Source organism: Leptidea sinapis, chromosome 13 (genome assembly GCF_905404315.1).
Source record: "Leptidea sinapis chromosome 13, ilLepSina1.1, whole genome shotgun sequence".
In the NCBI taxonomy this organism is placed as follows: Eukaryota; Metazoa; Arthropoda; class Insecta; order Lepidoptera; family Pieridae; genus Leptidea; species Leptidea sinapis.
In genome coordinates this window covers 5,177,535-5,205,131 of record NC_066277.1, presented here as the reverse complement: position 1 = coordinate 5,205,131, position 27,597 = coordinate 5,177,535, and the positions used below count along the sequence as shown (strand labels likewise).

The window sequence follows — 27,597 nt, the reverse complement described above, 5'->3', positions numbered from 1 at the left end:
ACGGGTTGTTCAGTATATTATTGGAATAACTCCAATGATAATACCCTGCCGCCAATATTATTTTGCCATAAGCAACAATCTCAAGTCAATCACAATCAATTAAATCCACAGGTGCAGCCAGGATGCTATTTGCCGTCTAATCCAGATTCGATGGTTATTGATATAGATTATAAAAGCGGTAAGTTTATTTATAAGACTAAAAATACAATATCTACTGCACTCAAAATCCTACGCTACTTCATGCCAGGCATTTCTAGGTAAAAAAAAATAGGTTCTATATGTGTAATCACCAACATATATACTAAAATCTTCTCCAAAACACGCTACACCTAAATGTACAAGAATTATCGGTTCAGTAGTTTTCGCAGTATAACTGAAGGAAAAAACCAGTCATATATTTATTAGTACAATAAAGATTCTTGGGATTGACCTCTGACGTCACAGAAACCCCGCGCAAAATGACGCGTTTGAATAGCCGAAAGATCTTGCCGGGAGCGAATATTTATTTTTTAATTGAATAAGAATGTTTTTATCTATAATTTGATGTGTTTGATAATTTTTAGAATGTAAAAAATCAAATTTAAGTATTTTTAAAATTCATGCATATACCCTATTCCTTGTCGTCTCCCGTAAGATAACACTTTATTGCCACCACGTCCATTCTACCTTTTGTGTCAAGTTGACCACCGAAGCAATTCAAAATTGACTTAACTGTTCATTAACGATAAGCTCACATACCGATAAATTATTTGTTATTAAAGATATAAACCGTTTTCTAGTAATTAGCATTATTTTTGTCGCTTTCAGGAACGCCAATGCAGAGTGCAGCCAAGGCGCCATATTTGGCACGTTTCCGCGTACGCAAATACGGGATCGAAGAGATGGAAACCGTTGCAATGGCGCTTTCAAAGGGAGAAGACCCTCCCGCGGTAAACATGAAACTTATACAACTATGCAAATTGAGAGTGTATGTACCGTGGTCATTAATGGTAGTACTGCTAGCGCTCTTTCTGGCGTAAATTGGCAGTACACCTTTTACCAGTGGGAGGCTCCTTTGCAACGGATGCCGGCTAGATTGTGGGTACCACAACGGCGCCTATTTGTGCCGCAAAGCAGTAATGTGTAAGCAGTACTGTGTTTCGGTCTGAAGGGCGCCGTAGCTAGTGAAATTACTGGGCAAGTGAGACTCGACGTCTTAAGTCTCAAGGTGACGAGCGCAGTTGTAGTGCCGCTCAAAATTTTTGAGTTTTTCAATAATCAAATTCAAATATTTTTTTCAAAATAGGATTCAAAATCACTTATTTAACGTTAGAAACTACCAAAAAAAGAACGGGTGCAAGAAACTCAGCGGGATTGTTTCTTTATAAAATAATTTTAATAAATCCTGAGCGGTACTACATTGTAATGGGTAGGGCGTATCAATCACCATCAGCTGAACATCCTGTTCGTCTCGTTCCTTATTTTCATTAAATAAAGAACTATTGTGTTCTGGTTTGATAATTAGTGTTGGTGACTGTATGATTACACGGATGTAAAAGATTTCATCGTAATTCCGATTTATGTTCATTATCGAATCGCATTATTCTTCATATAGATCTTCCAATCTAATCATAGTCTGTTTATGTTTCTTTTTCTCTATCGTGGATGTCGTTCTGTTAATATTCGTATCACTGACTTCTACTATATACCACTGGACTGGCGGCTGTCAAAGTGCTTTTGTGCCTATTTGATATTCGCCATTTTTGCGCTGTTGGCCATGTAGCGAGAGTCTGCGGTACTAAAACTAGTGATGACAACCTCAGCAAACATCGATAGATGGTGGGAAACTATTTACATGACAACAAAAAATGTGTACTTTATAAAACGTTGATTCTTGAAGTATAAATAACACGGAAAACGAACGAAATTAATTCAAAATGTAAAAATACTTGAGAGTATTGTACGTTCCTTCGCAGCCATTTGTATTATAAGTCAAAATTAGTTCTCTGAACGCTCGCGAGTGGCGCTTCAAATAGGCACAAAAATTTCTGTCAAAAATATGGAACAGCCTGTCCAGTGGTATTTATACAGGTCAGTGATTCGTATACATATCTCTGTCTTTTTCTGTCATACAATACCATGACAATATATATTTAAATTATTTATAAATCGTGTACTTACTTTTTGTCATGTGTAACTTACATTTTGCATTCACCGTCCGAGGCTTGAAAATCGTATACTTTAAGCAAATTCCTAAAAACCTGCCAATACACAATTTACAAAACGTTGCCACAGTATAGAAACCAAATAACAATCACACAAACTAAAATGAGAACTACTTTCGGAAAGTTCCATTTTTAAATATTGTTATTGTATTTTTTTTAATAATTATGTTACAAATGAAAAAAAATTACCAGTGCAAAACTTTCAGTACGGCCCTCTCTTTTTTTCTGTTACACAGTGCATATATTATACAAGTAGTATTCTATTCTCTTTTGTTAGCCATTAATTTTTTCTTCATTATTACTATAAATTACCAATATCATTTCCAGACTCCTTTGCATAGAAGCCAAAAAAAAAGGAGGAACAAGTAACTCGTTTTTATTTATTTAATGAAGTACGATCAATATACGCCTTTGATGTAGTTTCGCCAATACACAATCAAAAAGTGCTTTCACCCAAAACAGCTTCGGCGGTAAATTAAGATTCAATCTACCCGCATAAATTCTACGCATCATAAAGAAAATTGTCCTCAAGGATGTCCTTTAACTATATAGGTATACGTATATAAAACTCCAAATGTGCAAGATGAAATTTGACATCAAATTTCCACATGAATAAAAAAAATATTTAAAGAGCGTGCTTTAGTAGAGCACAATAGTTTCTATGATTATTTATTATATTAGTAAAAAAATTGGCAATGACGATTAAATGTTTGTCGTGTGTTATACAGGAAGAAGGTCGGGACCGCTACACGTCGATCGTGCACGAGACGTGGCAGGCCGCCATATTTAAAGTGGGTGATGACGTCAGACAAGACATGCTCGCACTTCAAGTGATATCGTTGTTTAAGAACGTGTTCAAGCAAGTCGGCCTCAACCTGTACTTATTCCCATACAAAGTTGTCGCTACTGCGCCGGGGGTAAGTTTAGTAAAAAAAAAAATTATTATTCAAAGTACCTATAGTGGGATGTTTTTATTTTTAAGGTACTGGACGCTCTAAGAAATCATTATTATAAGAGTATAACACTCAAACACACAGATATAAAAGTCCCGATAGATATCTCTGTAAATGATATGTATCGGGAGTTTTGTGTTATAGTTTCAGGTCATGTAAAAGTTATGTTATACTTTTTTCATACCAGGTTGGTTTAGGCACTGAAAACAGTACTACATATTATAGTGCACTGTTAATAATTATTGTATTTCAATCGCTTCTTCATTCTCCTCCAGAACTTCTTTTACTAATTACACTTTTGCTATTGCACATATTGCAAAAGTCATCTTTATCTAATCTATTTCCGCGCAAACTCGGAAAGGAACATTATTTCCAAAATAACTGGTCATGATAAAAACCTTACATCATTTGTTCGTTTAGAACTAGGTAGACTACTACAGTTGTGAAAAGAAGACGTAGCTTATCACGCACACTAAACTAATATACCTGGCCTGTTTTTATCGGTTGTCTAACAGCAAGAGACTATCTAGACGTATATATATATATCTATGATAAAAACATCCAATGACTCTTCTTGTAGTAGGCCTTCATGAGTATAGATTATTAAATAATATTTCCACTGATATGTCAAAATTTTTTGTTTTCTATTCGTTCCAGTGCGGTGTAATAGAGTGCGTGCCAAACGCAAAATCACGGGACCAACTTGGCAGGCAGACAGATATCGGCATGTACGATTACTTCCTCACCAAGTATGGCGACGAGACCACTAAAGAGTTTCAGGTCAGTATAAGTATACTGTACTCTCGAAATTGTCGACGACTACTTCTACCTCGGACAAACAATCCAGTTAGGCAGGTCCAATTTCGCGAGGTCACTCGTCGAATCCAACTCGGATGGACAGCATTCGGGAAGCTCCGTAAAACCTTCTCGTCCCAAATACCACTGTGTGTGAAGACGAACGTTTTCAACCAGTGTGTGTTGCCAGTGATGACTTACGATACGCAGACATGGTCGCTAACTATGTGTCTTATGAGAAAGCTCCTGGTCGCTCAGAGAGCAATTGAGAGGGCTATGTTCGGAGTTTCCCTGCGAGATCGAATCAGAAATGAGGAGATCCGTAGGAGAAACAAAGTTACGGACATACTCCAAATGCTTGTGAAACTGAAGTGGCATTGGGCAGGGCACATAGTTGCCGTTCGGGCAGTAAAGTCCTCCAATGGCGACCACGTACCGAAAGACGCAGTGTTGGTAGACCTCCACAAGATGAACCGACGATCTGGTCGAGATCGCCGGAGAACGTTGGATGAGGGCAGCGCAGGAACGATCGTCGCTTTTAAAATTACGATAAACAAATATTTCCTTTGGGGGAGGCCTTTATCCAGCAGTGGACGTCTTCCGGCTGATGATGATGATTATAAGCATATTGAAGCATTGATATTCATTCGTAACTATACGACTGCGGGGTTGAAGATGTTTTTATGTAGGACTAACAAGCACGCAATGGAAAGTGATCTTGCCATAACCAAGTATTCATACGAGCGTTACTGGTTATGTAAGTTGTTTGCGCTTTTTGTAAGGTAGCCAACGCCCTAGATCGCGCCAGTAAGTTCAATCCAAAATTTGGTTGTATGTGGAAGAAAGTTACTTGAAAACCGCACACATCTGAATACTCTGGATATGTCTAAGTCTGTAGCGTTTGATGGCGATGTTGGGATTTACCGCCAGGGATCAGTTCAAACAGCTCTTCAGAACACTCTCCGTGATAAATGCCATGAAAGTGTCACGTGCAAAATGGTTTAGGCTTTTTCTCCCTTATTTCGTCTGTAATCAACTAATTGTGTGAATACATTCAGGCACTAAATGTCTTTAAATGTAAATATGTCCCAGCTTTTTTTATGAAAATAAGGGATGAGAGGAGCAGGATGTACAGCTGATGGTAATAGATACGTCCTGCCCATTATAATGCAGTGCCGCTCAGGATTCTTGAAAAACCCAAAAATACTGAGCGGCACTACAATTGCGCTAGTATCATTTGTCCAGTAATGTCACTAGCGACGGCGCCCTTCAGACAGAAACACAGTAATATTTATACATAACTGCTTCACGGCAGAAATTAGCGCCGTTGCGGTACCCATAATCTAGCCGGCATCCTGTGCAAAGGAGCCTCCCACTGGTATGCTGTCACGGGAAGAAAATACCAGGCGGAGTATAATATTATACCATGATTACAATGACACAGGCGGCGCGTCGTTGTTTCATCACGTCGATGGCGGCCTACAGCGTCATTGGGTTCCTGTTGCAGATAAAAGATAGACACAACGGCAACATTATGTTGGACACAGACGGACATATTATACATATTGGTGAGTATACATATTTAATTTGTATCAAAATTTATGGACGATGCGGGATTCGAATCCGCGCCTTTCGGGCTACGTCCCAGTGCCGCTCAGGATTCTTGAAAAACTCAACCTTCACCTTCAGACATAAGATGTTAAGTCTCATTTGCCCAGTATTTTCACTAGCTACGGCGCCCTTCGTACCCATAATCTAGCCGGCATCCTGTGCAAAGAAGCCTACCACTGGTAAAAAATTGTTAGGAAGTTATATTACTGTTGCGTTTCTATAAGCTATTGTTTAAAATGCATTAATTAAACAAGTATTTGCAAGAATATGTCTAATAATTACGTGAAATATAGAGAAAGTTTTATATCAGCGTTTCCCATTTTCCGGGTCGCGACCCGGTTCCGGGCCAACAGAATAAAATACCGGGTTGGAACGCTCCCGCCTTGTTTTATAAATATTATTTACTGTCGATCGATCGACGCATCGTAAATATTCTTTAGGTATATAAAAAGGTAAATCAAAAGCAATGTGTATCATTTTACCTAATGGAACCATAATGTATAATGTGTGCCATGAAAGGGCAGTGTGAAAATTATCGAGCCATGGCAGAACAATGTTTGGGAAACCCTAATCTAGACTGTACCTCGACTCGACGGTTGCAATTATGGTTGTACAATCTTTATAATTGCAGATTTCGGCTTTATGTTCGAGTCATCGCCGGGAGGAAACTTGGGTTTTGAGCCCGACATCAAGTTGACTGATGAGATGGTGCTGGTGATGGGCGGCAAAATGGAGGCTCCGCCCTTCCGCTGGTTTTGCGAGCTCTGTGTTCAAGCATTCCTTGCCGTCAGGTAAATATATCGTTTACATTTTTCGTTACTTATCTACTGACGAGCATGGATTGGGTTCGATGCTTGTGTGATGTTCAGATGATCTGAGTTCGGTATATTTACGAACTAATATCATATGCAAACCGTGGGATAACGTCGAAATTTATTTATTAAATTCCAAATTCCTCCCTCAATATTTGTGGGGGGGGGGGGGTAATCATGTGTGGCGCTTGGCAGGGGGATTGGTGATTGCAGTAGTTGGTTCCGTTCTTTGTGTCCCTTAGTCGCCTCTTACAACACCTACGGGAGGAGATGGTGGGTGCTATTCTGGTGCGACAACACACACTATTATTAACTCTTGGACAATACTTATCCAACAGCATAAACACCCTGACTAGGAAAATAAAGTGTGTGTGTACTTATGTAAGCACGCTAGAAGTTATACTTCTTTTGCATAAAAAAGCAAAAATCGTTAAATGATTTATTCCTCGTGCTTATTCTATTATTTTATTATGCATACGGCTGTATGGGCTTGAACCCTTTGCCTGTCCTAATAATGGACGAAGAAACCAAAAAATAAATTTCGATTGACGCAAACGTCAGAAAATTTTAGGAACCAACTTCACCCTTGTTACTTTTGTGTAACTGAGATGCGAAAATTTCACTCTTATCATTTTTTCATTACGTGCCTAAAGAAGTATAACTTCAATATGTTAAAAATGTATGTATTTGAAACCGCACTTCTGACATACAAGCTTATAATTGTTTATTTTATTCCAGGCCATACCAAGAAGCGATAATATCAATGGTATCGCTCATGCTGGATACGGGTCTACCGTGTTTCCGTGGACAAACAATCCGCCAACTGCGTTCCAGGTTCGCGCCAAATTCCACCGAGAAGGAAGCGGCCGCGTACATGCTGTCAGTGATAAGAAACTCGTTCCTCAACTTTAGAACGAGAACCTATGACATGATTCAGTATTATCAGAACCAGATACCTTATTGAATTATATTTACCGGATTTTTTTCTAAAGAGTACACCCGTCGGGCTATAAGCGGATATGTATAGGTGCGGGAAAAAAAGGTTTACTGCAGTACTATTTCTTCTCATTTGTCGGATTGAGGTTGTTTTCTGTCATGTGACGGGCATGAAGCTCACTTGATAGACAGTTATTGATAACATTTAATAATAGGACGCTATAGGCTGTCTTGATATTTTTAACATTTACGCAATATTTCTCTTTATTTATGTGAATTGTCGGTGGCGCGATGGAGAGTGCCGTTGACTCTCGTAAGCCTTAGTTCGATCGTCGCTGATCGCCATGTACCAAAGTGTTTTCAGTTTACGAATTCATATGGACTTTAATTCAATGATAAGATTTATTCTTTATAAGGTCGGCAAAGCTCTTGTAACTCCTCTGGTTTTATAAGAGAGTATGAGCTGCGGTGGTCTCATACCATCAGGCCACCATGCACGCTCATTTGTCTCTCTCTCTCTCTATCTCTATTTTATGATTATTTAACAAAAAATATTTATTATTATTCTGTATTTGCGGTGCAAAAACCACAATCTAAATCAATATTTACCGCAAAGTCGACTATTTTTTCTCTTGACATGAGCCGCGTTAAATGCGAGCTTTCAAAACTACCTCCAATTTATATTTGAAAGGTGCGTTTAAAGCTTCTTGTCACTTAAAACTAAAATGTCTCTAAAATGGTGTACACTTTATCGAATCACAGAGTCCACTAATCTCTAAAGTTTATTTATTTATGTATTGGAGAAAAAACAGTTACAATAATAAATTATAAAAATATTGGGAATAAATAATATAAATTAAAAATATGCACTCATAACCTTAAACATTTCTCACTACGAGCTAATTGTTAAAGTCGTCAAAATTGAGATAATAGATGTTTTTTTAATGACAATAAAGGACGAGACGAGCAGGATGTTCAGTTGATGGTAATTGATACGTCCTGCCCATTACAAGGCAGTGCCGCACAGGATTCTTGAAAAACCCAAAAATTATGAGCGGCACTTCAATGACCAAATTAGCTGAGCGGCATTGCAATTGCGTTCGTCACCTTGAGACATAAGCGGCGCCCTTTAGACCGAAACACAATAATGCTTACACATTACTGCTTCACGACAGTTGTGGTACCCACTATCTAGCCGGCATCCTGTGCATAAGAGCCTCCCACTAGTAGTTACCAGTCTAGTCTATGTGTCAATTAACTATCGCAGAAAAATATCCCAGTAATTTGTTCCTTTAGCTTATAAGTTCGATTTTAATAATCTATATATGAGTGACAAACTTCGAAACGGCTTTCAAACGCTTTCAACTAGTTTAAATGTTGCGGAGAGAGTAATGCCTGGAGGCCTACTCTTAAAATCGATGATACATTAGGAACGATACGATAATGCTCCGGATATCTCGCGACAGGCCTACTCTAACTAATGGTCGAATTCCTTATCGTTAATCGTAACCATAGACTAATATTTTAATTTTTTTACGATGTTTGAGTGAATGAATTATGTGCTAACCGTGAAAAACTAAATATATAGTATATTATCTGTGCTATGTCGCTGTTAAGTGTCAAAAGTCAAAACATAGTAGTAGCGCAAAGGACCATGCCAGACACTCATCAACATATTAATACCTCCATAACACAGACAATAGCTGCAATGATAGTCTCGTCGTATAGACAAAACCAAAAACATAAACTATAGACGTATAGACAAACATCGCTTGCGAGACAGAGAAAAAATAAGCAAGATAGAAAACTTAAGCGAATCTATTGGGACTGCAAACAATTTTGAATATTAAAACACTAGCAAATAAAGCACACATTGACAAATCAAAATTAGTCACGCATTATTGGTCTGTTAGGTCGCCTATACGCTAGAATATTCTAAGTGTATGGTCTGAATTACTGTACATTGTTAAATCTCTTGATTATAAGCATTATTTACCGAATTTCGAAGGCGTTAAAAAATATATTATTTATTTAGACCAAACAAGGCACTCGTTATTCTGAAAATGAGATTGCACATTAAGGTGCGTACAGATTGGCGAAATGTAACATCAAATGTATCATGCAATGATCGAATTCAGCGTACACATCGCTGCAATTGTATCAAGTCCATTGAAATGTTACATAAGCTTGGTATTTATTAGAGGACGCAATTTTATTTTTGGGACATGTGTGGGGGTCAATTCTTAACCCCAAGTTTTTGGGGTTGCTGCATTTGTCCCCCGGCCGCCATCTTGGAAAAAGGAGTTCAAACACCTTTATCGCGAAATCTAACTAACTAACTAACAATTGCTCATAGTTTGGACGTCCTGTGCGCGCAAAACGAGCAAACCACGCGCACGCTACGAGCATTACAAGCCGTGCGTGGAGCGTCCCGTGATTTGTGAGTTTTTCGAACGAGCACAAAGGGGCACGTCCGTGGCTGAATAGCTTTGTAGTGAATGCTCAGTATGAGCATAGCAGTAGCAAGATAGAATGATACATTTCATGTTACGTTTCACCAGTCCGTACGCACCTTAACATAGAAATATGAATTGCTTGTGTCAAAGGTATTTTTTTTTATCAGTTAAAATATAACACAATGATTATTTACGTCTTGTGTCTTAAAAGTAAAATATCATGTAATAAATAATGGATGAAAGACAACGGATTTCGGAATTTCCTTCTTGTCTTACTTAAAGGTTCCTTCTGAAATTTAAGACTATAGTTAAACTGTGGTGTGAGATTATTGTTTTATGTCAGTTAAATTTGTTAAAACTAATTATTTTTAATAGGTAATTCATGGTTTATGCTTTATTATAGCAATGTCAAAGACTTGCTGCCTACGGTGCAATATTAATGAATTGTGCGCCCAGAAACGGCCAGAAAATTGCAGAGATTTAGTGTTGTGCTATGTATTGCGAGATGGACTGTATCTATGCCCACTCAACGCACTTACGGGCGTTAGTCCGTGTTTATCGCAGAGTTTTCTTCGATTTTTTATCGATAATTCCGTTTTTGCCATTAAATAAGAGTATGCCAAAATCGCAATAAAATTTTAAAAAAGAAACAAGTCTAACACGTGCATTAGAGCATTGATGATATATTGCGTCGAAGGCGGCGAGCGTTTGACAAAATATAGTATTATTTTTTAATGGTGCATAAATATTATTAATGATAATACAATTCAGTTATATTTTGTATTTTGATATTCTAAGAAATTATAATAGTTATATAATAATTTATTTTCTATTTCTTGTGACGGATGCTAAAGGATTTACGTGTGAATTTTAGGTACGTCGTATTCATTGTAACCCCTGTTTAAGTGGTTCAAGAGCTGACTATTTTGAATGAAGGTATTAGTTTTTATAAACTACCTTCATTCAAAGTTACCACCTGAGTTTTTAGTATTTTTTTTATAACTGCGTGATTGTCAAAGTTTAGTACTACTGCGCCATTTCCTAGTTCACAATAAGATAATTTACACAGATCAATTGATATAATAGTGTTTTAGAACTACAAGGCCTGTATATCTTTTTATTTTGCCTAACACCTGAATGCCTTTACTTTATATGTATGTTTTAAAACGAAGCCAATTATATATTTGTTAAAGTGAAAACCTTAGATAATTTATGTGTCTAGATACACTATGACAGCTGTGAAAACGTCTAAAAAAATTGAGTTTAGAACTAACATCTATTTTGAGCAATTCACGCACACTAACACAAAGTGTCATACAAATCGCGAGTGTAAGACGTAGCTTGTCACGCAGGCTATAGTAATAAACCTGGCCTATTTTTATCGGTTGTCTAGGAGCAAGTGACTCTATCTAGTCTTATGAATTATCTAAGGTAAAAATGGTAGTGATATGTATGTTCCTGAACGTCATATTTTTAATTAACGGTAAATAGTTTAAATCTAATAAAGTTCATGTAAATAAAGGAGAGATCGAATCGGATCTTTACCTCTTGCTGACAATTTCAGACGTGACTATTATAATAATATTGACACACTTTTACACAAATTATCTTACGCCACATTAGGCATATATAAATAACACAGGCTGTGTTATGGATTGCAAGACAGCGATATTTAATACAATATACCTACTTAAACATACATAAATACATATAAACATCAATGACTAGGAAACTAACATCCATATTCATCATATAAATGATTGCACCTACCGGCATGCGAACCCGGGACCTCTAGCCTAGTAGGTATACTAGGCTAGAGGTCCCGGGTCCTAACCACTCGGCTATACAGATCGTCAAATGACGTTAAATTTAATATTATAGGAAGTATATCAAGCTAATTTCAGAACACCAGTCTAATAGGTACTTTATATATAAGTAATTATTTATTTTAAATGATGAGACACTCTTACACTGTGTGTAAATTTAATCTAAGGAAATATGAAGATAATGTAAGCAATTCCAAAGCTGCATTATTTTTGCCAACTTGTCTTTGTGTCTTTTTTGTACGTTTCGAAGTACCTTCTAATAAGAGAGAAAAGCGTTAGTGCCACAGATATAGAAAATGGGCTAAGTCTTTCTGATCTGTATAGATTATAGCTTAATGTAAAGTAAGTACCGGTTATGAAGTGTGTGAGACTTCAGCCAAATACAAAGAACCACAGCGGAAGCTCTATCTTGGAATCAAATAAAGTTATGATTGCCAATCATTATTGCCAAAAATCATTTAACTTGGCAGTCATCATTTGGCATTGCTATGACTAATCAAAAGCTCTCAATAGATATCATATTTAAATAAAACACCTTTAAAGGATCAAAACGCGTGTAATTGTAACGGTTTTACATTAGATTTTTGCGTAAAAGTTACATTTTTATATTAGTTAACCCCACGTTAAAACAGTTCCCCTGAAAACGAGATCTGGAAAGTTCTTGCAACGTCGGGTTAATTAAAATAAAAATGTAACTTTTACGCAAAAATCTAATGTAAAAAAGGTTACAGTTACACGCGTTTTAATCCTGTAAAAGTGTTTTATTTAAATGTGTAACACTCGCGTTAATCAAAGAAAATAGATATCATATTATAAAAATTACAAATTTATTAAAACACATGTATGAGAAAATGTATCTTTGAGTGTGTGTGTTGTGTGAGCAAAATGTCTTCCTTCTCTTTCAGTCGTCTCGCCACACAACCTTTCTCCATCGTAAGCCTTCTTTCGCCAAGTCGTTCATACGAATTTACTTACTTTTATCCGGCCTCAGATAAAGTTAATTTGAATTGGTCCACGTCAAGCCGCTCTTTTCTAAAGAACTTCAGAAACAACAGTACTTAGTCCATTTTCGGTATATATGTAGTTAGTGCTATTGAAGCTCAAATTTTTATTTCGCCCAAAGATGGTCTTTTGTCTGTTTACCGTGTTTGTAGCACGGTGTTTATAATCTTTGGCATTTTAACTTATCGGGTTGGCTGCATGTTGTTGGACGCAAAGAAGATGTAAATACTACGTAATACGAAGCGACTGCCTAAGTAAAGATTGAAATTTAGTTTAGTATGAAACATGCAGTCATTTGACATAAGTTTGATATAGTACTAATTACAGTATGGCCAATCGCCATCGCGACGAAGTATAACCCGGCTAAGCTTGAAAGCGAACAGTTGCTTAAGACGAAGTGTATTTCGGCTATCTGCGTTTTTTACAATATTATATCCGTCATCTGTCAATCTATCAGTGACTGCACGTTTCATACAATCGAGTGAATTGCATTTTTCTTAGAGAGTTTCGCTAGGCTTGTTGGGCGCATCAAGACCTGAAGAACACATTTTGACAGTGACATAAATTAGCTGTGATCCATAATTATTATTGTAAAAAGGATAGCATGATTTCCATGCTATCCTTTTCACATCATGAGTCACTGTCATGCGCGGAGTGTTACTTATCAGTTTTCTTGTGAATATGTACTCCACCTGACCTCTATTATATACAACTGGACTGGCGGCTGTCAAAGTGCTTTTGTGCCTGTTTGATAATTGCCATTTTTGCGCTGTTGGCCATGTAGCGAGAGTCTGCGGTACTAAAACTAGTGATGACAACCTTAGCAAACATCGATAGATGGTGGGAAACTATTTACATGACAACAAAAAATGTGTACTTTATAAAACGTTGATTCTTGAAGTATAAATAACACGGAAAACGAACGAAATTAATTCAAAATGTAAAAATACTTGAGAGTATTGTACGTTCCTTCGCAGCCATTTGTATTATAAGTCAAAATTAGTTCTCTGAACGCTCGCGAGTGGCGCTTCAAATAGGCACAAAAAATTTGCTGTCCAACATATGCCTGTTCAATGGTATTTATACAGGCCAGTGTCTCTACGTAATATTGAATATAAATAATTGGATGCTATATCCCTTGTGTGTTGGTCTGTCTTTACGTCTATACTCTGATAAGAAGTGTTATACGTACTTTAGTAAATCTTAATATTTATTATAAGGTGTGATATTAGATAATTTATACGTCTAGATACAGCCTCTTGTTGATACATCCGATGAAGACAAGCTACGTCTTACGTTCGCGATTTGTATATCACTTTGTGTTAGTGTGCGCGCTCAAAATAGAGGTTAACTGTCAACTTAAATATTTTTCGACGTTTCCACAGTATATCTAGGCGTTTAAATTATCAAATGCTGAGATGTTTAGGTAATTGTTCTGTGAATGCATATTAATTACTAATGTAGATAAATTTGTTATTTGAAGTTCCATTGTTGATCATGTCGATATTCTATTTATTATTTGAATGTTTCATATAAATGTGCTATTTGTGTATTTAACTTTCACCTTATATGGTATAATGTCATACACTTACATGGGTGTGGTCTGTAGGTAAATGTATTGCCATATCAAAAAATACCCTTGTTTTGGACATTCCTCTGATATTATAGTTATTTATTGTTGGTATTCAAATATATAATGGTAAAGGTGAATAGTTTTATTTATACTTTAACGACGATTCTTCTATGTAATTAGAATGTCATATTTTTCAATCAATCATTTTCCACTTCAAAAAGAATGGATTTTAAGCTCATAAATCAATTAACAGGCTGAATTTTACTATTCTATTTATTTTTAGTAGGTTAACCAGAAAATATCATTTAAATTTCAATAGATTCGACTCGGGTGACTCATTATATTCTGAAGAGGTCATAAAGACTCGTTTAAATATGAATAATAAACAAGGCTGCAGTATCACTATCTAAGCTTTTACTACATTTGGAGGTGGCACAGGCGGTTATTCTTTTTGTCTAATTAATAGACTTATTTTTGTATCTGGTTTTTTTTGCGCTCAGACAAAGTGAAAGGTATACTCTCCGGGATAATGACGGGAGATAGGTCGTGAATGCTCATGCTTCCCAACGCAGCCTAAGTCTGCGTTGGTTATGTGGGACTCACGTTAAACCTAAGTGCCTACCCACTAAACACCATCTGAGGCTTTGGGCAAGTGCCCTTTAAGCCTTCATCGAAGGCGACCTTCTCTTGGGTCGCCCAGATACTCCATAGAGAGGCGCCAGCAGCAATATCTATGGAGTATCCGCTGGGATTTGTCTCTGGTTGATGTATTCAACATACTCCACATTCAAAATTTATCATAATTTAATGGAATCCTTATAGAGATGTCTACAGATTCTATAGCGTGTCACGTAATATGCAGTTGATGTACCTAGTAGTGACTTTATGACTCACAATGCCTATTAGACTTGTGTAGTTCATGTCTAATACTATATGGAATTAATACCCGACACAGAATCAGAATGAACTATTCCTTCAGCATATAGGACTTCATTTAATCTAGTAGTACATTGTAGCACAGTACCGACGTCCGACTCTGCTCAGTCAGACCGAGACTAATGCAACGGTGAACGAGATGAATTCAAATTCATCCTCCTCTGACATCTATGAAGAATTTGGACTTTATTTGTACAGAAATACTGGCTATTTAAGTTTGTTTTAATGTTGCATGGTCGCCATTGTATTATTTCTAGGATTTTTGTCAATTTATTGCTAGAACTTTACATACTTTCTTATTAGTTATATTAGAGGATATAATAGCAGTCTAAAGCTTGTGAAGTGTGAAGAAAAATCAAATATAACCCGCAAAACTTTGTTGCAACGACTAGTGTACTAAAAGTACTACGAGACCTAACTAGTAGGTACATTACACTGATTGTTCTAGATCGGAGCGCTCTTTTCGATGTCCGAGCAAGAAGAAGTCTAATGCCAATAACTAGTTGGGGTCAGGTACACTACAGGCGGATGTTTTAACATGTCCAATGGCACACAAAGAAATTGTGAAAAACAAAAGGCATTGCTTTAAAAAAAAATCAAATATTTTTATAAAGAAAAACAGATTCCACAATATATATTATTCTAATTGCAAGTATTCAAATATGACAAATAAAATTCTAATTTCTTCATACACTTTTTAAGTTTGCTTATATCTAAGGGAGGCAAGTGGTCATTTGAGTGTTCTGGAAACTTCTTTGAAAATGCTCCTTTGGTCACATGACAATTTGAAACTTTGTTACAATTCAGTTGTGATTTTGCGTCAGACATTACCTGAATAATGTCTGATAAAGCTGCTTTTGTATATAAAAATTTATTATCTTCACTTGGCCCTTCAAACAGCAGTATTGTGTCATGTCTCATGATTTCAAGGCTGTCCTTATCTGTTACTATAAATGTACTCTGTAACAAAAGTTTATTCTGTACTTCTTTCTTATATGTATGTTTGTCAGTCGTCTGTTTTATGCATAAACTTATTATACAAGCGTAATTGATGAACACTGTGCGAGAGTGCGATGAGAAAGAGACGGAATAGATGGACCGTGAAACTGTTTTTAAACAACTTAGTGTCCTGTCAAATTGGACCTTGGATTGCATAAAACATATATTACTGTAGTGTTCATGTGTTTATATGTTTATATAATAGCATTAAAAAGGCAAGCAATCCTTTGATTAATGTTGAGGCTAGTCATCAATTAAAACAGAAAAATAAAAAAAAACGTGATAAAACTTAACTGCCAATCTTATTGTAGGTAATTCGGCTAATTCTCACACAACATTTTAACCAAATTGAAATTCTCATATTTGAATTCAAATAGAATATGAAATCACTAATTATGAATGACAAAAACCCATTTGGAAATTTATGCCTGAGACCTAAGAATGGGCTCAAGAAACTCTGCAGGCTTTTGTATAATTTCTATACAATAAAATTTTTTACTAAAATAGCCTGAAGATCTTGGCTCCATTTATAGTAAGTAACCTTTACCGCATAAACATCTTTAAACAATTAAGAGGGCGCAAACGGGCAAGAGGCTCACGGGATGGGGACAGGTGAGCCAACCGCCCATGGACATCCGCAACAACCGTTGTGTCAAGAAATGCGTCCGGTGTGAGTTTGCTTTTTTTCTCGAAGGTCACTAAGTCATATCAGTTTGGGAAAACCGCAGCTGGTAATTGATTCCACAAAGTGACTGTGAGGCAAGCAATTTCTAGCAAAACGCGCAGTTGTGGAATGCCAAAATTTATGAATGATGCGAAACTCGAACATGATGCGACCTCTCGGATTCCATATGAGTGCTCATCACCACTGGAGACAACTGTTCCAGTGATGTATGGTTCATGAATGTTATTATAGCAGTTTCTCATTAAAACACGGACAAAACTATTTTTTTAAATTGAAACCTACATAGATCGATGTTGTTTGTGATCTATTGGTAGTATAAAGTGTTGTGAATCTTGGGAAATGTTATATTGTGAAAGTGTATAGTATTTAAAGTGATAAACTTTGATGAAACTAGCAAACACATAGTGAAACAAAAAAATGTTCATATACCCTCATATTTTTCTCGAAAAATCATCAAAAAATGGCATCTTGTTATTAATGCAATGTTCAAATTAAAAAATATGATGAGAAAAACCCTAAAATCCAGTGTAAAGGTTGCACTCGCGAAATATGCGGCAAATGCAGTGAGTTGTCTGCGACAGAGCTGCGGGTGTTTTGTTTATAAAACCCCAAACTTTCGTACTTGTGTGCGGATTGCCAAGAGGGCTTAAAACAAGAGCCTGCTCTGCGTAAACTTGTATCGGAGTTAAAGGAGCAAGTGATGGAATTAAAAGAAAATCAGTCGTCTTTTTTAAATATTGATGCAATCATTCAGGAAATGGTTGAGCGTGAGAACCGAAGCTGCAATGTGATAATGTTTGGTATCGAGCAAGCGAGCTCAGGTGGTAAAAATCATGACAAATCTGGAGTTTTGGAAGCACTGGCTCAAGTCCCGCTCCAATCCTCGGAGCTCATAACAACCATTCGTCTTGGGAAGCCCACTGCTAACAAACCCAGGCCAATCAAAGTCATACTCCGCAACAAACACAATGCTGTTAAAATCTTGACGAATAAAAATAAATTGCCACCCATAAAATAACATGACACCCTATCAAAGGGATCAGTTAAAAAAACTGAGATTAGAGCTTGCAGAAAGAACTAATAATGGGGAATAAGATCTCACAATTAAGTACATAAACAAACAACCCAAAATTATAAAAAGTACAAAAAACTACCCACAGTAAACTCTCCAATAACAAACCTCAAAATTTTATATACAAACCTGGCATCATTAACGGCTAAATTTGATCTTTTCTCATTGTAAATCAGAACTTTGAATCCAACAATTATACTAGTAACCGAAACACACCTGCACACTGGGATAAGTGACAGCTTAATAAATCTGCCTAACTACACGCTCTTTCGTCTAGATAGGAAAAAAAAGGTGGTGGAGTAGCAATTTATACTCTCCATACACTAAATAATCAACCCTTGATCGCTAAGCCCAATATAATGTTGCATGAGGATTCAGTGGAAGCATTATGGCTTGATATTCAGTACCAAAATTTTAACCTCTTACTAGCTTGTGTATACAGATCCACTCACTACAACATGGAAAAATCTGATGAATGTCTTTTCAACAATATTAAAAAAGCTGCAAATTCAAACTCAAACCTGTTGATAATTGGTGATTTTAACTTGCCAGACATAAAGTGGCCTATTGAAAAAACCTCAGGCTATAATAAATTACACGAAAATTTTATTGATCTTATAATTGATATTAATCTTTCACAAATGGTAAATCAAAATACCAGGAAACGGAACAAGCAAGAATCTCTTCTGGATCTTATTATTTGCAATGATGAGTCCCTCATTAGTGAAATCAATTATCACCCTCCAATAGGAAAAAGTGATCATGTGATTCTGTTGGCTGAGATACAACTGGTGGGTCAAGTTATAAAAGAATCCACGTCCTATAAACGAGCTTTCAAATATGGTGATTATGATGCAATTAATAAATACTTGCTCACATCTGATATTCCATAAAATGACTCTATAGATAATACATGGAGGATGTTCAAAGAAAATATCTCTATTACTATTGATAAGTTTATACCAAAAATAAAAAGTCGTAAGGGTTACAGTAAAACCAAACCATGGATTACTTAGGAGATATGTAAATTAATGGACAGGAAAAAGAAGGAATGGAATATATATTTACTTGACCGAGATAATGAATCTTATAAAAAATATCGTGCCATAAATAATAAAATAGTACAGTTAACACGTCAAAATAGGATCAATTTTGAATCAAACATTGCTGATTGTGGAGAAAAAGCCTTTTATGCATATGTCAGAAAACAATTATCAACAAGAGTTGACATACCGCCAGCTCTTATGAATCCAAAAACATTTGAAATCACAACAAAGTCAGTAGAGGTAGCTGAAATATTTGCTGATCAATTTTAACACGCATATGTGTGTGAGCTACCTGGGAAATTACCAGATGTGAACATAGAGAGAGTACAGGCATCATTAGAAAACATTGTATTTACACCAGAGAAAGTTCTAAAGGCTATAAAAACTTTTGATGAATCAACAGCTAGTGGTCCGGATAAAATTCCAGCTATTATGCTCCAACAATGCAGCGCCATCATTAACCAAGTAACCTTAATAATGAATCTGTCTTTTGCAACGGGAAGACTCCTAACAGACTGGAAAGAAGCAGTGGTTACGCCTATTTTCAAAAAAGGCAATAAGTTAAATGCTGAAAACTACAGACCAATCAGCTTGACGAGCATATTGTGTAAAGCTATGGAGAAAATCATAGTTGACAGCTTAAGAGAATTCATAACAAGAGAAAACATAATTATTCGAGAACAACATGGTTTTACACAGAAGCGATCAACTGTCACTAACCTTCTCAGCTGTCTTAGACAGTAGATATTAAATTGGGACAAACGTCAACCAACTGATATTATCTATCTGGATTACGAGAAAGCGTTTGACAGAGTTCCAATTAGTCGGCTACTTCATTCATTAAATTAGAACACCTTGGCATACGTGGTAAACTGCTAGTCTGGATTAGTGACTTCCTAAATGATCGAAAATTTCGCGTGAGGGTTGGGAATGAAATGTCAAGTAATCGTCCTGTTCGCAGCGGTGTACCACAAGGCTCTGTACTGGGACCAATATTATTCACGTTATTCTTAACTGACTTGCAAAATGTTATAAGTCTCCCATTTTCATTATTCGCGGATGACACCAAGTTCTTTGGGAACCCTATACATCAACAGGGTGATATACAACAAAATTTAAAAGCTATTGAACACTGGACAAAGGAATGGTTACTTTCACTGAATGTCAACAAAACCACTGTTCTACATAATGGAAGAAATAATCCCCGAGTATCATATTGGTTAGACAATAAGCAACTAAAAGTGGTTGATACACAAAAAGACCTAGGAGTGATCTTAAGCAATGATCTCAAATGGGAAACACACATTGGGGCTACTGTGAAGAAAGCCAACTCAATCCTGTACCTAATCAGAAAAGCATTCTTCAACATCACCAAGAAAACATCTCTAAAAATCTATAAAACTTATATCAGACTATTACTGGAGTATTCATTTCAGGTCTGGAATCGATATTTTGTTAAGGATATAGAATTGTTGGAAAGGGTACAGAGGCGAGCCACTAAGTTGCCTAGGGAACTGAAAAATCTTACATATGAACAAAGACTTACACAGCTTGGACTCAGCACCCTCAAAAGCAGGCGAGAAAGAGGCGATCTAATTGAAACATACAAAATACTAAATAATTATTATAATGTCTCAAATTTTGAGAGCATGTTTTCAAGGAAGAGCAATCCTAGACTAAGGGGACATGATATGAAGCTAGAATATCAATTGTCATCATCAAATCCATTTAAACACTTTCTGACCAACAGAGTCGTTCATATATGGAATAGATTGCCCAAGGATGTGGTTAAATCAAAATCTGTTAATCAGTTTAAGAATAGACTGGACAAACATTTGGATAGATATTGCAAATGATATAGACGCATCAGCGAAAGCTGCTTAGTCTATTATAAATAATAATAAATAATGAATCTTGTGCCCTGTTCAATTGTCAGGTTGTGGCTCCATTAACAGGATCTAATTTACAGTTGATAACCTGCTCAACCCCAATAATTGCATATTAGTAAATTGTCTTGAGATGTTGCTCTTTCAAATCTAAATAATTTAAATTTAGTTAATTTAAGAAGTTGTTTACCTGTAAACATTTTTGTGCAACAGCCTCCACAGCTGATTCTGGATCATTAAAATTTATATTCTTATCTAAATTATCACATATGCTTAAAATACAGGAAACACCTTCTACTGGCTCTACATCTCCATTGAAATACCTCATGATGAAGGCATATGATGCCAGCACATTAGCGACATTGAATGTTATTGATGGAGATGGCTTCACACTCTAAAATAAAAAAATACTAAGTTTATAAATAAATATTGCTATAATATACTATAATCTGCCTTGTTATAAAACAATTTTATTGAAATTTAAGGATTTTTTATGAAACTCTCATGAAAGCCTTTTCTCTCTCCAATGCACCTGTTAACCACCTCTCTGGAGGATGGGCTTAGTGTGATGCAATAAGGGGTTGTTACTAATGAGTTGTAATTAATGGCAGCCTTATGGTGGAGCAATTGCAACTGCTCTAGGAGCCAGGTCGTTAAATGGCTTCTAGAGCAAGTGGTGTCAACATGCCCATGCCAACTGCAATAACTATTTTGTGCAAGGCAGCCTTGCCAAAATAGAATTCAAGTTAGAAAAATAAAACACTGTGAAAGTGTCCACCCCGAAAGTGACAATCTGACTCTATCTTGATTGAGGATTTGGGCCAGTGCTAGTTATATTCAAATCATAATGTCTCTGATATGAGCAGATACTGCTTCTTGGCAGCAGATGGGCCATGTCTTTTTAGTCTCTTACTCTCATACAGCAAATTTAAAATACATACTTACAGTTAATTCACTCAGTTTCTTAACTGATTTGATTTTAGGACAACTTTTTAAAATTCCTTGTTCCCTGCATTCTGTGTTTATTTCTTGAACTAACTTCTTATCTCTTCTGTAGGTCCACCAAGGCTCCCAATATGGAACTATAGAACCAACATTGCCATCACTAACCAAAGCCTCAAACTCATTTCTCTCATCTTCTGTCAATGCATCCCATAAACAATCTGGATTATCCAAATTTAAATCCTGTATTCTTTTTTCTAAATTAATATGCTCTTCATCATCAGAGTCTATGCCTTCACTTTCATCAGTTTCCTCTTGACTATTAGAGTTTTGCTCCTGCATTCTTTTAAGAATGTCAAGCATTTTCTTTTTAGAATCATCATCAGCACTAAGTGAAGAGAGCTCTAAATTGACACAGTCTTTGTAAAAATTCTCTGAGCATTCTATATGCTTTTCAGACTTATAACATTCTAAAGAACAGTATAATTCTTCACACTTTGGGCAGCAATATTTGCTTGGATTTTTGTTGCATCTTAAAACATATGATAAAGGAATTATTGTCAGTCATACTTTTATTTTTATCACTCAAGCACCGAGGTATTCTGTAAGTCCATGCTGTGCGTAAGAATCATATTAGTCTGTGATGCTGTGTTATTGTGTATTAGCAATTAAAAACTGATGAATGTGTTCTGCTTTTTTAATAACTTAATATTACAATAATACTGTGTTCTTAAGATTTGGTATTTTTACAATTCAATGTATATGTATTTCACATTTTATTTTCTGGTACATGTTAAAATTCAAATGAGTTTGTGTTTGTACCATAACTGTGTAAATCTATAATATATAATTTTGCTTCAAAAAAAAACTACAGAAAATATTAAACGATTACCATATTTACAGCATTAGGCATGATAATAATAATTATTCTAATGTAGAAGGGTTAAAGGTGGTTATTTAAAATACGTACAAACCACATAGTTTTTGAATTTGTGAATTACTCATGTTTTCAATGTATAAATATTTATTTAATATTATAAATTAGAGAACTGACTTTGCGCCGAAAACCAAAATTTTGAAAATAAGAAAAAATACTTTAATAAGTAAGTAGCAAATAATAAATTCTAAAGTTGGGAGACGGAAATGTAATTCGAGATCAAAAATGTAAACAAAGCAATGTCACTGTCAATATGACAATTCAGAGATTATCAACATTTTTCTAAGTAGTTTAATTTTTATCTTATTTTGATTCATAAAACATAAATATATAAAATAAATTATTTACAGTCGGAAATGTAATTCGAGATCAAAACTGTAAACAAAGAAATGCCAGAGTGACAACGCAGAGATTATCAACATTTTTCTAGGTAGTTTGATTAATTTGAATATGAATAATTTTCGTATTAATATTCGCTCTCTGATTCGGGGTCTGAAAAACATGATGTCAATGGATCGGAATTGGTTACTTTTATAATTAATTTTATTTTTCGCAGCCAACTTTGCAAACCAAAAGTTTGATGATTCAATTTTTCTCTTTTTACAATTTCTAGTAACTGAGCTTTCATCATATTTTCTTCGTTATTCATATTTTTGGATATAGCTATTCAATACTAATAACCTTCGGGTGTGGTAAGAGACATTAAAACAAATACTGAATTGGTTTTAAGCTTTGGTAGTATGCCCTTTAACCACTTTTCATAATGAGCGAATTTTCTGTGCTTTTTTTTTGGATTCGAACATTAATAATGCTCCATTTACAAAACCGTCCTCGCTGTCTATATGAGATATCATAAGACGCCTTCCTTTTCTGGTTCGAGCTTTTAAGCCAGTGGTAAGGCACTTTAAGAAGGCTTTTAATTTAAGTGTCAAACCACATTTTCGATGTTGCGTAACCTGTAAAAGTATTTACTATTATTAACTGTAATCATAAAATCTTCATATTGCATAAAAGCAAAATATTCACTTTTCAGATTTTTGCAAATATAAGATACATAATATACCGCTACATAAATATGTATATAGTATATCTTTATACACACCCATCATTGACCCATATTTATTATATAAACATATAAAATAAAGTTTAATATATAAACGAAAAGCAAGAAGAGCACATTCGATCACGATGATCGTCAGTAACCGAATGAACAAAACAATATGGCAACTTGTCATACCTGTCACTACGACCAAGATTTTTTTGTAACATTACTTACGTTTTATTTCTGACAAGCCAAATGCTAACTTCTATCTTACTTACTTTTTTTTATTTATTTAGTGGCACGGGATATCTTACTTACTTCTATCTCTACATGCCAGTGTCAAAGAAAAGTTTGCACAATAAATTTACATTTTAATTTTTGGATGTATTTTATTTATAGAATAATATATTATACAGAGAAAACGTTGTGCAATGTTTATTTTCATGTATTTAGACTGCACTTATTATTTTAAAATGCTATTTTACTATATTTCAACATGCACAATGGAAATGGTTATTATTTTCAGTTGGCAGCACCATTATTTACATTTTTGATTTTGAATTAATGGTAATGGTTAAATTAAAAGTACCGACTATTAACTATTTGAAGCCTATTACGCCAACGAGAACAGAATAGACCAATCAGCTACGAAGTCATCAAAACTTACAGGAAGAGGAGGCTCAGAGGCTGTTGAATATTACACAATATAAATTCATTATAATCTCAATCTTGTTCTTTTTATACTGTTACTAGTTAATATTATCAATGGCTGAAACAGCTGATATTGTTGATGATTTCTATGGTGTATATTTATTGTATAATTTAAATCCAAAATACAAAGGACATACTTACATCGGCTATACAAGGGATCCAAACAGAAGGATAATGCAACATAATAGAGGAACATGGGCAGGAGGAGCTTACCGAACAAGTAATAAAGGACCATGGTATGGTTTACTATGTCTTCTATTTAATAAAAGGAATAATTGTTTTATTTTATACCCATTATCATGTCTTTTCAGGAAAATGGTGCTGATAGTACATGGGTTCCCCAATAATATTTCTGCTTTAAGGGTAAATGGTTTTAAAGCATTTTATTGTAAGGGTTTTCGTGATACTTTAATGGACTGGGCTATTTATGCACTTGTTCTCTTCATTTTGTGTGTTCTTCATAAGTTATCTTACTCCCAAACTTAAAGCTATCAGCCTTTTCAGGCTACAAACATTGGACTATTTCTATCAGATGTATGTAGGGCTGATATCTAACTATGTAGCTTAGATAGTAAGATATCATCGCCACTATCTGGATGTCTGGTTACGTTCTACAGTATGGCTTACAAGGAATTTTCTTTAACATACAACCAGGCTGTGTAATGAGCTTCCTTGTGAAGTGTTTCCAGGACAATATGGCATGGGTACCATAAAGTAACTGTGTACGTGTAACATGTGTACTATGTTCTAAAAGGCTGGTAATGCTCCTGTGACTCCTCTGGTATTGCAAGAGAATGTGTTATTATGAAGTTGAATTTAGAGGTACTTTAGCAACAAGATCCTAAAGGTAAGGTTAACTTGTTATATCAATTATCTATATACATACTTCTTATGAACAGGCTAAAAAGTTTGATTTTGAATTCTTGTGCACACTTATCTCAGAAATGGCTATATCAATTTAAATATGGTTTTCACTGATGTATAGTGGCAAGATCCACATAACAATAAGTGTTTGTTTCATTGAAATTGGTTCACAAAGTAATGTAATTACTTTGTGAAGTAATGTAATGTTATGCAGAAAAAGTTGCTGTTATCATAAATATAACATTGTTATTCTTAATATTTTTTATTATTTTTTTCAGTTTGAGTGGGCATGGCAAAATCCAAATAAAACAATTAGATTGCAACATCTCCACCTTAAGAAAATACCACGAAAAGAAACAGAAGTACAGTTTCAGATAAGAGTGCTAACAGAAATGCTAAGGGTTGGACCTTGGTATCGTCTACCATTGACTATACAATGGCTAGAGAAAGATTTTTATCAAGAATTTCCTGTAAATATTTTGTTCAAATCATATTTGAAACATTAAAATTCTCTGTTAGTTATTGTTCTGCCATAGTTTTTGTTTAACTTTTCCTTGTCTTGTTATTTTGGCATGCATGGTACAGTAGCCAAAAATAAATGCATATTATCGGCATAATATTATTATTGTTCTAAATTTGAATGTAAGGGTTTTGTTCATGTTTTTTTTAAATATTTGTTTTGGTTGATTCTTCATTAGCCTTCTTGCCAATGATTAGGATGTTATGATATGGTTTTTATAAACACTACAGCCATACATTATTTGTGCAATTGTCAAATATAAAAATATGAAAAAACCCATGGACAATTAAAAAAGAAGGCCTCCACACCTAGTGGTTAGGAAGTGAAGAACCGTTATGCTAGTTGTGTGCGGTTACGGTGGATACAATTAACACAAATTTTTTCTCCCTTTAATAATCATATATGGCCACAAATACTTATATAGTATCATTTTTACACTTTTTCACAATGAACAATAGCATTTATAAAATATATTATTGAGACCAAAACTGATCTGTCACATAATGGCTGCCTACCAGCTTGTAGTAGTATAAGTGTGTGTGTGTGGGGCTATGTATTTACACATTAATCGGCATGTTTTGGTGCTACACTGTTATGTAAGGTGACATGGAGTCCTTATTTTTTTACTAGTTTGTGGATAAAACTTAAATTTCTAACAAATGTTTTGCCCATTACAGCTGTAAATTGTTGTCTACATATTTCAGTCTGAAAGGAGAGCTCCTGGTCACATGAAAATATGTTTTGGTGAGGTAAAGAGCAGGAATAGAAAAACAATTAATGATACAATTAAACCGACAGTGAAATGTAAATTATGCCATGAGTATATCAAAGGTAAGGAGCTGAGATGTCTTAATGAAAATTGTGGCTTAGTGTCGCATTTGCCATGTTTGGCTGAGCTATTTCTGATTCCTGGAGAATACATACCAATACAGGGTAATTGCCCATTCTGTAGCATGATGTTGCAATGGGGAGATCTCATTAAAAAAATGAAAGGGTTCAATTCACACTCGGAAGTGAAACCTGATGGGGGAAGTGATAGTGATGATGATGTTGTTTGTACTCAGGATAAGGTCTACGTTGACAATAATTCATGGTTTCTTACTTGCGATAATGATATTTTGTGACACTGTAATAAAATTTTAAATAGAATAATTATGCAAGTAATATAAAGTTCAAAATAATTCTTCTAATCTACATAACCTAACTTCAAAAGTCAAAAATATTTTTAACAATATTTAAAAATATAGATATGGGAAAATGGCCAATGTTCTTTAGCTGCTTCATACGAAGATGTCTTCCAAAATTGGTCCACCAGGATACACTACCTACGGCGGAGTCGCGGCGGCCATTTGGCTGAAATTATTCCATACATCTAAATCATCATTAAATTTTACCATACAAAATGTCATCGAATATCCTTTGAATAAAAATAAAAATTGTGGAAATATCCATTAGACAGGTTTTTTATTTCATTTATAAGTCCCGTACTCTGAAAAACCCTTTGGTTTTTTCTGCCATATTAATAGATAAAATTATTTTTTTTGGACAGAATTTCTTCATATTATTTCCTTCAGTGGATTGACTGCCTTAATAGTAGTATTACTAAGCAAATAAACCGATTCCTTATTGTCAGAAAAAGAGGACCTGTTTAAAAAAGCGCCGAGAGCCGATGCCTCACCCCATGGTGCCCCCGGCAAAGAATATGTAATAAATAGTACAAGTACAGAAGTCTCATTCAGAAATAGAGACTCTTGCGGCCATACAATAAGGTGTAACTCAGATCGCACAG

General features: G+C 35.2%; 3 protein-coding genes across 6 annotated transcripts in view; 2 read left to right on the top strand and 1 right to left on the bottom strand.

Moving 5' to 3' along the window:
- Nucleotides 1-14,305, top strand: part of LOC126967371 (phosphatidylinositol 4-kinase alpha) — an 84,950-nt gene extending 70,645 nt beyond the window's left edge. For all 3 annotated transcript variants that reach the window (XM_050811807.1, XM_050811809.1, XM_050811808.1), the window contains 7 exons: nucleotides 112-178; nucleotides 808-929; nucleotides 2,933-3,121; nucleotides 3,815-3,937; nucleotides 5,397-5,520; nucleotides 6,195-6,354; nucleotides 7,114-14,305. In XM_050811807.1, the coding sequence (XP_050667764.1) occupies nucleotides 112-178; nucleotides 808-929; nucleotides 2,933-3,121; nucleotides 3,815-3,937; nucleotides 5,397-5,520; nucleotides 6,195-6,354; nucleotides 7,114-7,339 (1,011 nt within the window). In that variant the 3' untranslated portion in view covers nucleotides 7,340-14,305. The remainder of the gene's footprint in view (nucleotides 1-111; nucleotides 179-807; nucleotides 930-2,932; nucleotides 3,122-3,814; nucleotides 3,938-5,396; nucleotides 5,521-6,194; nucleotides 6,355-7,113) is intronic.
- A 1,422-nt stretch (nucleotides 14,306-15,727) lies between these two features.
- LOC126967383 (zinc finger HIT domain-containing protein 2) lies at nucleotides 15,728-22,871 on the bottom strand. Of its 2 annotated transcripts, XM_050811824.1 has the most exons (4): nucleotides 22,705-22,870; nucleotides 21,738-22,266; nucleotides 20,983-21,186; nucleotides 15,728-16,064 (listed from the first exon to the last, which is right to left on the bottom strand). In XM_050811824.1, exons 1-4 carry the CDS (start codon nucleotides 22,737-22,739, stop codon nucleotides 15,747-15,749), a joined length of 1,086 nt encoding a protein of 361 aa, XP_050667781.1. In that variant the 5' UTR covers nucleotides 22,740-22,870; the 3' UTR covers nucleotides 15,728-15,746. The 2 variants fall into 2 exon arrangements, with proteins under 2 accessions (XP_050667781.1, XP_050667782.1); XM_050811825.1 differs by lacking the exon at nucleotides 20,983-21,186 and having other exon boundaries at nucleotides 22,705-22,871.
- A 1,325-nt stretch (nucleotides 22,872-24,196) lies between these two features.
- Nucleotides 24,197-27,262, top strand: LOC126967394 (structure-specific endonuclease subunit SLX1 homolog). The gene is made up of 4 exons (XM_050811839.1): nucleotides 24,197-24,660; nucleotides 24,736-24,787; nucleotides 25,567-25,758; nucleotides 26,513-27,262. The coding sequence occupies exons 1-4, from the start codon at nucleotides 24,479-24,481 to the stop codon at nucleotides 26,930-26,932; spliced, it is 846 nt and encodes a 281-aa protein (XP_050667796.1). The 5' UTR covers nucleotides 24,197-24,478; the 3' UTR covers nucleotides 26,933-27,262.
- Nucleotides 27,263-27,597: the final 335 nt, after the last annotated feature.